This window comes from Sarcophilus harrisii, chromosome 1 (genome assembly GCF_902635505.1).
Source record: "Sarcophilus harrisii chromosome 1, mSarHar1.11, whole genome shotgun sequence".
NCBI classification, from domain to species: domain Eukaryota; kingdom Metazoa; phylum Chordata; class Mammalia; order Dasyuromorphia; family Dasyuridae; genus Sarcophilus; species Sarcophilus harrisii.
The window spans coordinates 652,342,467-652,356,358 of NC_045426.1; the positions used below are offsets into that span (position 1 = coordinate 652,342,467).

Here is a 13,892-nt window from a genome sequence, read left to right on the forward strand (position 1 = left end):
TCTGTTTCATTAGCAATAATTAGCCAAATTAGTATCCTTGGAAGTGGGTAAATAATATTAATGAACAGAGACTTGTCTCTATAGTATGGTATAATGTACTGAATTCTCACAGGGTAGGATATTGCAGCCAACTCTTGCTCCAAAGCAAGACTGTTCATCTCTCTGGATTGCACCTTCTGATCTGTGAAGGGAGGTTGTACTACTAGCTATTCTCCAAAGATCCATGATTTCTGTGATGTTCTTTACTAATACTTTGCTAGGAATGCAGGACAGGGTAAGGCACCTCTAATTTGGTGCTGTTGTGATCAAGGTGACCACTGTAATTCAATCTGGTCAGTAAAGATTTATTAAATGTCTGCTGGGTACAAAATATTCACTAGCTAAAGAGATACAACGACAAAATTGGAGAAACAGTCCCTACTATTAAGGAATTTATTATTTCCTGGGGGATACAGTATATAAGTAAAGGATAAAGAGCAGTAATATTGGGATTGGAGTGCAGCAAAGAGTCTACGATATCACCTTTGGCTACTCAATTAACTATTCTGGGCCTCAGTTTTCCTTATCTATAAAATGAAGAGTGTGCATTGGGTGGCACACTCTGGCTCTGAATCAATAATCCTATGACCATCATGGAGCTAACGTCTTCAAGTGCTCTACACAAGGAGCATCAAACTCATACTCAAACAAAAATGCCACTAAACCATTCACAGATTTATAAAACCACATTATGTCTTATTTGTATTTATCTTGATAAATGTTTCCCATTTGCATTTTGATCCTGTTTAATCCCCATCCTTGGGGGCCAGATATTTGGCAGTGATAGAAAGGTTAGCAATTCTGTAAGAACTGATCAAGATTTATAGTAATATCTTCCAACCTATCTATTGTGATAGATTAAAAAAGTTGGTAAGCTTTGTTCCTCTTGGGGCTAGAAGGAGGGTATTCTTGAGGGTATTCTTTTATTTGATAATGGCAAGACTATAAAAATGAGTTGGAAAATTTCATTGTTGCAAAGCATCTAAATGAAGTCCCTGTCAAATGAAACATATTCCTCTGCTAATATGTTAGTTTCACATCTCAGAAGTTATTACTCCTTCCAAAACTCTCATAGTATTTTATCTCTACTTCTCTTATGTACTAAAACATTTGAAACAAGTTAGTTTTGGGGTATATGCCTTTATGCTCCTTTTTAGACTGATCTTCTTGAGTACTTTGATGGATATGGAGTCTATTCAGCTTACATTGGTCAGTTTAGCTCTTTGCAAAGGTCTATGGACAAAAGCAACCTAAAACTTGGGAAACAAAAGAATTTTATTTCTTTCTGAAGGAAACCTCTTGAAAACCTTGAGGTAAAGGCCATGATCTCTCCAATTACTATAAATGGGGAATCTGATTGGAAATCTTCTCTACTGTATTGCTTTGTATCTTCTGATTGATTCTGAATAGTTATCTCTCCTTCACTATTGGCATCTTTCTACTAACCTGTAATATACATCCTCAGGGCATGCTAATCTTTTTTCTTTTTTTTTTTTTCTTGCTAAATTTGTTGAAAATTATCCCTGTGTCTATACTTCACCACCTAGTCTTTCCTCAACCCGTTGGAGTATGGTCTCTCTCAGCACAATTCTGCTGAGATTGCTGTTAACAAAACCATAGATGATTTTTGGGTCCTTATTGCCTCTGGCATAAAATTGAAACTTAACTTTGGCATTTAAAGTCCTCCACATTTCTTTCCATTCTGAAACAAACTCTCCTTTCTAATCCTCATCCATAGCAGCATGTCTTCTACCTCTACATACACTGTGATTGGAATGTTGTTCCTCCTTACCCCCTAAATTGGGGATCCCCAGTTCCCTTTGAGCCTCAGATCCAGAGTCATTTCTTAGAGCCTTTCCTTGATTGCTACAGGCTTTTTGTGCCTCTCTCAATTACTTATTATTTTCTGTTGAGTGATCTCTGTAGGTTATATTCTTCAAATAGAATGGAAACTTTATAGGTAGAGAATTAGTTTTCTTTGACAGGTAGGTGAGGGCAGCTAGATGGGGCAGTGGATAGAGCACTGGCCCTGGATTCAGGAGGATCTGAATCTAGCCTCAGACACTTAATAAATTCTTCCTATAAGTGTATGATCCTGGGCAAGTCAATTAACCCCAATTGCCTTACCAAAAAAAAAAAAAGCTCCAGAAGACAGGTGGCATCATACATAGCTGTTTGGAGCCCCAGTCCTGCCTGACATTGGTTTTATCTTCCTTGGCCTCAGTTTCCTCATCTCTCAAATGAGGGTAGAAATGTGTCGTGATGGCAGAGTGAAGAAAGAACCCACCCTAAAAAGCCCTTCCAAATTCTCCAAACCACCTCAGAATTGATCTGGGAGCAGGGAAGCAGCTTACCAACACAGCAAGAAAGAGTAAAGTATGGTCTGTGAGCACTCAGGAGGCCCCCTGCTCTGCTGCGAGCCAGCAGCCCTCCGGTACAGGAGCAGTCTGTTCAGCAGGGCAAAGCTCCAGCCCAGCTCTTCATCCCAGCCACCCCATTTTTAGCACAAGCTACTAGCTGGGCCTTAACTTCATTACTGACCAGCACTAGTGAGACCTTCGCCCCTGGGGCCAGCCAGCAGAGAGATTCCATTTCCATAGCCACTCTGTCCTCCTTCAGAGACCAGATTACTCCTCCAGAGCTTGCTTTCAGAGAAGCTCTGTTTCCATAACAACCTAGCTATAGGGCCCAGCCTCTGAGACCAAGCAATAACAAGATACCTCCCTCAGGGTCAGCCACCAAAAAAACTGTTACAAAGCAACCCAGCAGAAATATCCCCCACTTCTGGGGCAGGCCAGCAGTTAAATCCTACACCCAGAAGGGGATCAACAAGGAAGCTCCATGCATCCTACTCCTCCCCCATCCCAGTATAAGACAAGAGGATAACTTCCACTGTTATAACATATATATGTAATTTTGAAAACACTAATCCTTAAAACCCAGTGACTCTGAGACCCAGCACAAAAAGTTTAGGACAGTGCAGGCCAGAACCCAACTCTAAAATAAAAACACCATGTCCCTCCAACAACAACAACAAAAAGATAGAAAAAAACAAAAAACAAAAAAATGAATTTGATTATAGAAAGTTGCTAAGGAGGATCTAGGCAAAAACAATAGGGTCAAAATGGGTATATAGGGAGTCTCTAAGAAAAATATAATTTGGTCTTAGACCCAAAAAGAAACTCTGGAGGAGCTTTAAAAGTCTCTTAAAAAGCAATTTAGAAAAGTAGAAGAAAATTTGGGAAAAGGAATGAGAGTAATGCAAAGGAGTCATGAATCAGTAGATGGAGCTAGGTGGCAAAATGAATGGAGCATCAACTCCATTCAGGAGTTGAGTCAGGAGGACAAGAGTTCAAATCCAGCCTTAGACACTTGACTGTTCTAGGTGTGTATGACCCTGCTAAGTCAATCTCAATTGCCTCCTATATACACACAAAAGTTGACAGCATGGAAAAAGAAATATAAAAATTTACCAAGGAAAATAACTCCCTAAAAACAGAATTGGTCAAACACAAAAGTTCATTAAAGAAAATAATTCCTTAATTAGAACCAGAGGACAAAATAGAAATGGAAAGAATCTACCAGTTGCTTCCTGAAAGAGATCCCAAAATGAAAACTCCCAGGAATATCCATATTCTACAGCTCACAAATCGAGGAGAATGTACTGCTATGGTCAGGATTACACAGGATTTGAAAGAACCAAAGAGCTTGGAATATAATATATATTGGAAGGCAAAGGATTACAACCAAAAATATGGGGAGAAGGAGGTGAGGGGATTGATGAACATTGAATGAAATAGATTGGAGCTCAGTAAAAAACTACCTCCAAATATGACTCAAGAGAAATATAAAAAAGAAAAACAGAAAATATTCATCAACAAGGGACACTGAAAAAAAGTAGGGTAGATTGGGGAAGACAGTGATAAAAAAACACTGGTAAGGAAGGAAAGGGGGAGGAGAGAGAGAAGGGGATAGACGCATAAGGGTCTGGAGCGAAATTTATTATGCTTCAACTGAAGCAAAGGAAGGGTAGTAATCATGATCTCAGCAAAAAGAAAAATTTAAAAGATAATGAGAGAAGCTCTTAGTGAAGGGTACTATAGACAATAAAGTCCTATCAGTACTAAACATATATGTATCAAATATGTTTACATATATACCATATGGTATATATCATTCCATTTGCTATGGTATCTAAAAATTTTGAAGAAGTTGAATGAGGTACAGCAGGAAATGGATAATAAAACTATACTACTAGAATGTCTCAGTGTTCCCTTCTCAGAACTTAACTAACTTTGTTAGATAAATCTTAACAAAAAGCAAGAAAGAAGATAAAAGTGTGAATAAAATTCTGGAGATGATAGCTCTCTTGGAAAAAACTGAATGGGTATAGAAAGGAATATACTTTCTTCTCAGCAGTATATCTACACAAAATTTGACCCTATATTAGGATATAAACTGCCACCAAATGCAGAAATAGTAAATACATACTTTTCAGATCAAAACACAATAAAATTACATTCAGTAATGCATGATAGATTATAATTTAAATGGAAACTAAATAATCCTAAAAAATAAGTGCATCAAAGAATAATAGAAACAATTGATAATTTTATTAAAATGACAGTGAGACGACATAATCAAAGTTTCTTGGGGGGCAACCAAAGTGATACAGTAAAATGTATATATCTGATTCCTTAACATAAGTAAAATAAAGACAAAGTAGATCAATTGGGGCAGCAACAAGTAGAGATGAAATCAAAATATTCCCAATTAAACAAATTGAAAATCCCCCAAATTAAAGAGATTAATAAAGTTGAAAGTAAAAATACCATTGAACTAATAAGTAAAACTAAATGCTGGTTTTCTAAACAAAACAAAGTATATAAACTATTAGTTAATTTGATTTTTTAAAAAGGAAAGAAAACCAGATTATGAGTTCAAAAGTGAAAGGGGTTTAATTCAACACCAATGAAGAGAAAATTAAGACAATTGTTAGGAGCTTTCTTACCTAATTATATCTGAAAAGAAATGGATGGATATATATAAAAATTTGAATTGCTCAGGTTGAGGAGAAAAAAATACTTAACCCAGTCTGAGAAAAAGAAATTGAGCAAGCCATCAAAAAAGAAAAAATCTCCCAGGACCAAATGGATTCACAAATGAATTCTGCCAAACATTTAAAGAACAATCCCTATACTACTTGAAAAAAATTTCAGAGTCCTATTAAATTCCTTTTATAATACAAATATAGTGCTGATACCTAAACCAGGAAAAGCCAAAATAGAAAATTGTAGATAAATTTCCCTTATTGTTGTGATATGGGAGCCACCCAGTGGCTGCTGGAGGTCTTAACAGACCTGTAGAATGGATCTCTTCATGTGAGAAGATGATGATGATACAAGGAGACTGAGAGGCAATTGCATTCTGACATCTTTCCTCTTCTTTCTTGCCTCCAATTTATTTCATTCCCAATCCACAAGGAACATCTGCATTTGTAAAGGCTGCTTTGCAACTCCTTCAAGTGTTATGATCTACAGCTGTGGAGGATCTTGGAGAATTGATCTGCCCCTTCACTTAGGCGTAATCATTAACACCTAATGAATATCATTGCAAAAATTTTAAATGAACTACTAGCAAAGAGATTATAGCAACATGTATCATACACTGTGATCAGGTGGGATTTATACTAGGAATATTTGACTGGTTCAATATTAGGAAATACCAATATATTGTCAATTATGTATTAGGAAAACATCACCAAAAACCACCAGAATTCTGGGCCTGAATAGACCCAGAAAAAAACCTTTGATAAAATACAGTACCCAATTTCTATTAAAAACACTATAGAGAGGGTGCAGTTAGATGGTGTATTTTAATAGAGGCCCATTATCACCTGTTTAATATTGTGCTAGAAATATTAGCTATAGAAATAAGCTATAGCAGTAAAAGAAGAAAGAAATTAAAAGAAAAGAATTAAAATAATTGGTGATGAGGAAACAAAACTATCATTCTTTGTAGATAATATGGTAGTATACTTTAAAAATCTATCCCCCCAAAAAAAAACTTAGTTGAAGTAACAACTTGGCATAATCATCAGAATTTCTAGACATTACCAACAAAGCCCCAAAGTGGGAGATGGAAAGAAATTCCATTTAAAACAACGTTAGACAATATAAAATACTCGTCTATTTGCCATGACAAATCCAGGAACTATGTAAACACAGTTATAAAACACTTCACACTAAAATCAGATCTAAACAATTGGGAAAATGTTAATTGTTCATGGATAGGCCAAGTCCAATATAATAGCAATGACAGTTTTCCCTAAATGAATCTATTCAATGCTATTCCAATCAAACTCAAAAAATTATTTTAAAGAGCTGGGAAAAACAATTCATCTGGAAGGGAAAATTTCAAGGACATCAAGGGAATCAATTGATTATAAAAAAATAAGTGATCTAGTCATATCAGATCTCAGGTTATATTATAAAGTGGTAATAAAAAATGGATCATTGGAATAGATTAGGTACAAATTACATTATAATAAATGACCATGGTAGTCTTGATGTGTGATAAACCCAGAGGTGGAAGTTTTTGGAATAAAAGCTCATTTGACAAAAATTGCTGGGGTGGGGAAATTGGATCAAAAAAATATCAAAAAAAATCTCGTGTTCTCTATCAGAATAAGGTCAAAATGGGTATTTACACCTAATGGGTGATAACTGTTATTTATGGACAAGAGAAGAATTTGGGACCAAAATATAAAGAGCTTTACAAAATGTGAAATTATATTTTTTATGCAAAGCCAGTGCAGCCACAATTATAAGAAATTAATTAATTAAACAATATAGAAAAAATTTTGGAAACAAGTTTCTGATAGAGGCTTAATTTCTTAAATATATAGAGGACTGAGTCAAATTTATAAAAATATAACAGTTGATAAATTATCAAAGGCAATTTTCAGACAAAAAGTTACCTGTACTTACGAAAAAATGCTCTAAATCACTTACTTAGAGAAATGGAAACTAAAACAACCTACCTCACCTATCAGATTGACTAATAATGACAAAAGGAAAATGTTAGATGTTTGAGGGAATGTGGGCAAACTGGGGCACTAGTTGGAGTTGTAAACTATTCCATCATTCTGGAAAGTAATTTGAAACTATGCCTAAAGGGATATAAAACTGCATGTCCTTTGATCAGCAGTATTTTGCTGCTAGGTCAATATCCCAAAAAAGGGAAAAGAACCTATCTGTTCAAAAATATTTGACAGCTCTTTTTGTGATGGCAAAGGGGAAGATGCCCCTTCACTTGGGGAAAGACTAAACAAGCTGTGGTATATAGATTGTATTAGAAAATTATTTGCTTTACAAAATGACAAGGAGGCTAATTTTAGGAAATTTAGGTATTGCCTGTAATTTATAGGCTCCTATGCCAACTAATGGCATTTGGGGGAGGAGGTTGGTGGTGAACAGCATAGAGGAAATGACTTGTTTGATTCTTAACAATGTCTTAACCTTTTTGAGCTTCTTTCCTCATCTGAAAATAGGAATAATCATAACCTCATAAGATGTTGATAAGATCAAATGGGATATTTTATGTAATGAATGTACTTTGTAAACCCTAAGTGACATGTTAATGTCAGCTTTCATGTGTATCCTCTGCCATGCTCATATGTTACCTGAGAATGCATCAGATTAATAGTTTAGTATTTCATTTAGCCTTATTAATGATAGCCTTTCTCTTCAGTTTAGAGAACTCAACAAATAATGCTGATGCCTCCAGCAACAAATTTGTATTTGGACAGAACATGAGTGAAAGAGTGCTGGTGAGTTTCTCACATTTGCTCAACTGTGTTACCTTGAACAAATACCCTCGCTGTTCTAACTTGCCACTTATTGCTCTTTCGCAATCTTCAGATTTGCTTCCTCTCCCTTCCTCCCTGAAAATAGAGATGATAGTACTAGCATTCTTTACTTCTTTTGACTCTTGTGAATAAATCATTGTGTAAACATTAAAGAATTGTTAAGTTACAGATGACAGGTCTTTTCCTGGGGAAGACAGAACAAGAGAGGCTTTTTATGACATGGAAAAAATTATTCTTTAAACAGGTTCTCTTCATTTGTAATTACAAACATATTGTATTAATGGGGGATAATGGCATAGTAGAATTATCATTGTATGAAACTTAATTTCCACTTGTGTGTCTTTGGGCAAGTATTCTTCAGCATAAGACCTGGTTGCTTTCGGTATAAAATTAAGAAATTATACTAGGTGACTTTGTAGTCCTTTCTAGTCCTAGAACTTTATGATGCTCTGAGGCTTTGTTAAGCATGCTAGTAGATCAAATATATAAAGTCTCAACTTATTAAAAGGACAATCTTATTTATCACATAAAGGCATGGGAACAGAGTAAGGTAAAAAAACAAACAAAAATAAAGTTTAAGTGGCTTGGACCTTGTGACTTGAGAATACAGACTTCTCATTGTCAGCGTGTATACTCTGAGGTACAGATGAAGTCACCATTTTTAGCATCCTTATCAATTGTTTCTATTATTTGTTCTTTGACGCACTTATTTTTTAGGATTATTTAGTTTCCATTTAAATTTTAATCTATCATGCATTACTGAATGTAATTTTTATTGCGTTTTGATCTGAAAAGGATGTATTTACTATTTCTGCTTTTCTGCAGTTGGTGGTGGTTTATATCCTAATATATGGTCAAATTTTGTGTAGATACTGTATACTGCTGAGAAGAAAGTATGTTCCTTTTAATTCCTGTTTTTCTTTCCACAAAAATTAATCTCTGAAGATTAAACTGCTAACTAGAAAAGATATTTGCATAAAACCCAGGAAGTTGGGGGAAAAAAGGGAAGGAGAGAACAACAGAAATAGTGAAATAGTTTCTATCTCCTGCTGAAACCTGGCTTTCTGATGCCTCTGGCAGTGGAAAATAACAGAGCTTGATTCCCACTTCCCACAAGACATCTTAAGGACAGCTTCTGGGGTGAAATGTGCGTGGATAGGTTGAATCCAGGAAAGCCAGTCTGTACAGTATCAGATGTCCCCAGTTTAACCAGACACTGACAGATATGCCAGTCCTTTATGAAAAAAGTAAGAAGGAAGGGGAAATAAGATTTGTAGGTCATGAGTGGCTATCATTCTCACCTAGAAGTTTTCTTCTTTACAGTGATTTCATCTCACGTATTTCTTGTCCCCTGCAGAGTCCACCAAAATCTAGTGAATCTAGTATAGATGCCAGCAAGGACAATACTGCTGCTGAATCTGGCTCAGAATCCTCCTCCCTAGAAGCCACCCCTGAGAAAGGTAAACCATGAACATCCTATGTGAGAACAGTTAGGGATTGGCTGGTTTTGCAGACAGCATTTAAAATTACTTAAGGAGTCTTGGTGATTCAGGACAAAAAAAAAAGAGAGAGACCTCTTATAGATTGTTCAGAAAGCCTAAATGCCTGAATCTTCCAAGTCAGAAGTCGTGCAACTTTGCAAGATAGACTTTGGAACCATTTCTGAAAATAACAAATCTGTCATGACTTATTGGGCAATAAACATCATACTTACTGTGTTCAAAGTGAGTTAGTCATATATAGCCTGAAGAGCTGGTCCCAGGGTCAGCCGTGTAGCTGATCTCTAGCGAGAGTTAGTGATAGTTCACACTCTTTTTTTATTGGAAGCATTATTTTTCATTAGTTAAAGAAAGTCTAAAGAAAATCTAAAGATTTCAGGAATCTTTTTATTGAGGTCTCTTCTACTAATACTTGTTAGCTATCTGACCTCAGGCCATTTTATGGTCTCTTAACCTCAGTTTCTTTCTCTGTGAAATCAGGCCATTTGAATGGATAATCTCCAGTTTCTTCCAATTTTTTCTAATCTAATACTTGCCTCCCACTTAACAAAAAGGAAAACTCCTGTTACCAAATACACTGGCTGTTATTAGTGCTGCCCATCATAAGTAATTGGTACATCCTCCTTATTAATAATCAATAAAACTTTCCAGGGATGCACTTTGTAGAGGTATATGTTTAGAGGTTTCTTAATAAGGATTTATGATATCAAAAATATATTTTGTATAAAATAAAAATATATGTGTATAAGAAGTTTTTCTTGTAGTACCTAATCTCAGATTTGTTCATGGGGGCACTTCTTCTGACTGTCCACTATCTTGCCATACTGGGGCTAGATGATCAGGCTAATTATCTTTTGTGTGTGTTTTTGTGATGGATAAATTCTTCCCCTTTCCCAACAAACATGGAAAATGTTGTTTAGCTAATAATGTTTCAGAGTCACTGGCAGAATCAGCAGCTGCCTACACCAAGGCCACAGCCAGGAAGTGTTTACTAGAAAAGGTGGAAGTGATCACCGGCGAAGAGGCAGAGAGCAACGTATTACAGGTAAGGTGGAAACTGAACAAAAAGCAGCTTTGACCAGTCAGCGTGTCCCATCTTAAGGGGTTCTTGGCGATAGGAGTAGTTGCCCAAAGCATCCTGATTGGGCTTGATAATAAGTGGCACTCCCAGGACTTCAGAAAGCAGTTTGGCCATGTGGTATGTTTTATATAATTGGACTACATGCCTGGGGAGCAAATGGCTCCCAGGCCCTACCCTAAAAGTCCTCAAGTTCTCTCAGATGATAGAGAAGCCTGATCTGATCCCTGGGAGACCCTATAGCCAGTTATCTCTGCCACCTTCAGTGAATAAGGATTTCTCTTGTGTTACAGATCCAATGCAAGTTGTTTGTGTTTGACAAAACATCACAGTCTTGGGTGGAAAGAGGCAGAGGACTACTCAGACTTAATGACATGGCTTCAACAGATGATGGGACGTTACAATCTCGACTGGGTAAGGAGAGCTCCAAGGCAAGCCTAAGCTTTCCCTTTCCCCTCCTAATGTCCTGAATGTTCTGCCCGCTCCTAAGCCCTGTCTTGTCCAGGAGAAAAATGAGTCTGTGTCCTCTACCACCTCCTCTGTCTACTCTCCCAGCCTCTGGAGGGTCATTGTTTTTGCAAGTAGAAAACCAAATAGCTTCCCTCCTTGATTAGCTTAATCGGGAAATGTTAGCTGCAGAACTTGGGAAGAACTAGTAGGACTAGTGCATGCCCCTTGTGTGTCTGCCCTCTTGGGACAGCAGGATTGCAGCTTAGCTCTTTTCTGACTGACCTGCCGGCTTTTGTGGCTTTCAGTAATGCGGACCCAAGGGAGCTTGCGGCTTATCCTCAACACCAAGCTATGGGCACAGATGCAGATTGACAAAGCCAGTGAGAAGAGCATCCGAATCACAGCCATGGACACTGAGGATCAGGGAGTCAAAGTGTTCTTGATCTCGGTAAGTTCTGGGAACAGGATCCTCCTCATGAAGGAGCTTGCAGTTCATTCTTGTCTTAGACAAGGTCCGTTTTTCACATGGCCTCTGACCACACTTGGGGTGGGGTTTGAGTTGTACAAGCCCAGCACCTCCTGTGTGCTTAGCCTGTACCAGGCACGGCAGGTGGAGGAATGGGAAGGAATAGGAGCAGTAAGACCCAAGGACGGAGGCTCACTCCTACCTGTAAAGATCCTAAAGGGACACCAGATAGGGTACAAGACACAATAAAATTCAGGGTTGCATTTAGATTTAATAACAGCAGCTGTACGGGTTGTTAGAGAGATCAGCAAGGCTTTGACTAGTCGGGGTAGCACAGAGAAACTAGGGTGTTGAACTGAGCCTCAAATAATAGCTAGAATTTAAATGGTAAATGCTCACATTTGTGTATAGATGGAATTTATATCCATGTCTCCAAGTTTAGCAGTCAAGAGTAGGGGATCGGGGTGATGTGTACATCCTAATCAAGGGCAATGATCTGAATCAAGACAACAAATGATGTTGGACTGGTGTTGAGGATAGCAAGGAAAACCAGCCTGACCAAAGTAGAAGAGGGCTGGCTGGGGAGCAAATTAGAAAATGAGTGTAGGACACCTTTCCGAAGCCCTTATAAACTAAGCAGAAGAATCTTCATTTTTTACAAGAGGAAATAAGAATGAGTAATTGCATGAGGCATTCCTAAGATGGACAGTGCCTTTGGTAGCATTGGAGCATCTCTTGGATAGATGGGGCTAAGTAGAGTGTGCTTTCACATTTCCTTGGCTCTTGCTAGCAGGTAACAGAGTGCAGATGGAGGAGCAATCACTGTCCAGACTCAGTAAGTGAGGGACCTCTCTTGTGCTGACCTTGGTGAGCAAAGCCCTTAGGTGATTGGAATCTTTGGGTTTAGAGCCAGAAGGAACTCCCTTCTTTTATATATAAGGAAGTAGAGATCCAAACAGGGAAGGTAACTTGGCTGGTTTTTATTTGGCAGGTTTGGCTGAATCCAGGTTTTTCTGGTTCTCAGCCAGGTTTTTTTTTTTTCACATCTGCATTTATTTCCTTTTTCCTAGAAAGATGAACTTTATGATTCCTTCCCTGGACTGGTCATTTGTCTTTTTTTCAAACACATTACTGGCCCCTCAGTCTTTGCTGCCTCTTATGTCAGAGTGGTTTTAGTCTCTTTAAACTTTATAATATTGCTCCCTCCATTTGGAGAATCCTGAAACAGAAAGAAAGTTTGTAACGGCACTTGAACCTTGGACCTGGATCTATTGTCCCCCTCCCCCTTGCCTTCTAGTCCTAATCTTTTCCTAATCTTTTCTAGTCCTAATCTTTTCTCTTTCTGCAACTACCCTTTTCCTTTCTAGGCCAGCTCCAAAGATACTGGGCAGCTGTTTGCAGCACTGCATCACCGGATCTTAGCATTGCGCAGCAGGATAGAGCAAGAACAGGAGACCAAGATCCCAGCTCCAGAGCCTGAAGTGACACAGTCAAATGAGGAGGACAGCGATGATGATGTTCTGGCTCCTTCTGCATCCACCGGAGGGGGTGAGGAGTCTGGCCCCAGGCCATCCTGACTGTGACTGAGAGTGCAGATGCACAAGTGCAGATGCAGATGTCTCATAGGGAAGCCATTGACATTGGGGGATTGGAAAGGGCCCCTTGGAGCATTTTAGCTGAGGAAGAGAAGGAACAGCGGAGCAGCAGCCATGGAGGGACAGCTGGGAGATGGTAGTCATGTTCAGGGAATAACAGGGAAGCACTGTCATTGCCCAGTAGAAGAGATGGAGAGAGGAAAATGTAAAACAAAGTTATAAATGGAACAAGTCATGAAGAGATTTAAAAGCCAGATGGCAGATTTTAAATTTGAATCTGGAAGTAGGTAATAGGGAGCCAGTAGGATAGATTTGTGAAGGAGAGATACGGTGGTAACATGATCAGAATCATGCTTTGGGAAGATCATTTTGGCAACTAAGTGGAGGATAGACTTGGATGAGACCATAGAGACAGGAAAATGAACTGAAATGTTAAAGTAATTGAGGCTTAAGGTAATAAGGGCTTGTGCTGGTTTCAGAGGAGTGAAAGAGACAGGAAAAATGTAGCAAAAGTGTCAAGGACAGGACTTGGCAAGGCAGAGGATGGGAAGGGGGGTGGGGGGGAATGGTGTAGTAAGAGTGAAGGACTGAGAATGACACCTAAGTCCTGTACCGAGGTGATCAGGAAGATGGTACCCTGTAGAGCAATAGGGACACTCAGAAGAGAATTGGGGTTGGGGGGAGAGATAATGAGTTCAGTTTTGGCCATGTTGAGTTTAAAATATCTATGAGCTATTATCTTACTGGAACTGTGAGCCTAAGAGTCTGGAATCATGCATAGAAGTATTAATTGAATCCAAGGGAGCTGCTTAGATCACTAAGCACAATGTAGTGGGAGAAAAAAAAAAAGGGCCTAGGCCAGAGCCTTGGGAAACTCCTTCAGTTAATGAGGTGT

The 13,892-nt window shown here is 38.3% G+C and overlaps 1 protein-coding gene across 17 annotated transcripts in view; it reads left to right on the forward strand.

Annotated features, from left to right (window-relative positions):
- RANBP3 (RAN binding protein 3) overlaps window positions 1-13,892 on the forward strand; it is a 77,313-nt gene that overhangs the window by 57,058 nt on the left and 6,363 nt on the right. For 13 of the 17 annotated variants that reach the window (XM_023496722.2, XM_023496725.2, XM_012542040.3 and 10 more), the window contains 6 exons: window positions 7,792-7,870; window positions 9,267-9,369; window positions 10,329-10,453; window positions 10,780-10,900; window positions 11,242-11,384; window positions 12,770-12,950. In XM_023496722.2, coding sequence (XP_023352490.1) covers window positions 7,792-7,870; window positions 9,267-9,369; window positions 10,329-10,453; window positions 10,780-10,900; window positions 11,242-11,384; window positions 12,770-12,950 — 752 coding nt within the window. The remainder of the gene's footprint in view (window positions 1-7,791; window positions 7,871-9,266; window positions 9,370-10,328; window positions 10,454-10,779; window positions 10,901-11,241; window positions 11,385-12,769; window positions 12,951-13,892) is intronic. The other 4 variants (XM_023496721.2, XM_023496724.2, XM_023496728.2 and 1 more) reach the window with 1 other exon arrangement.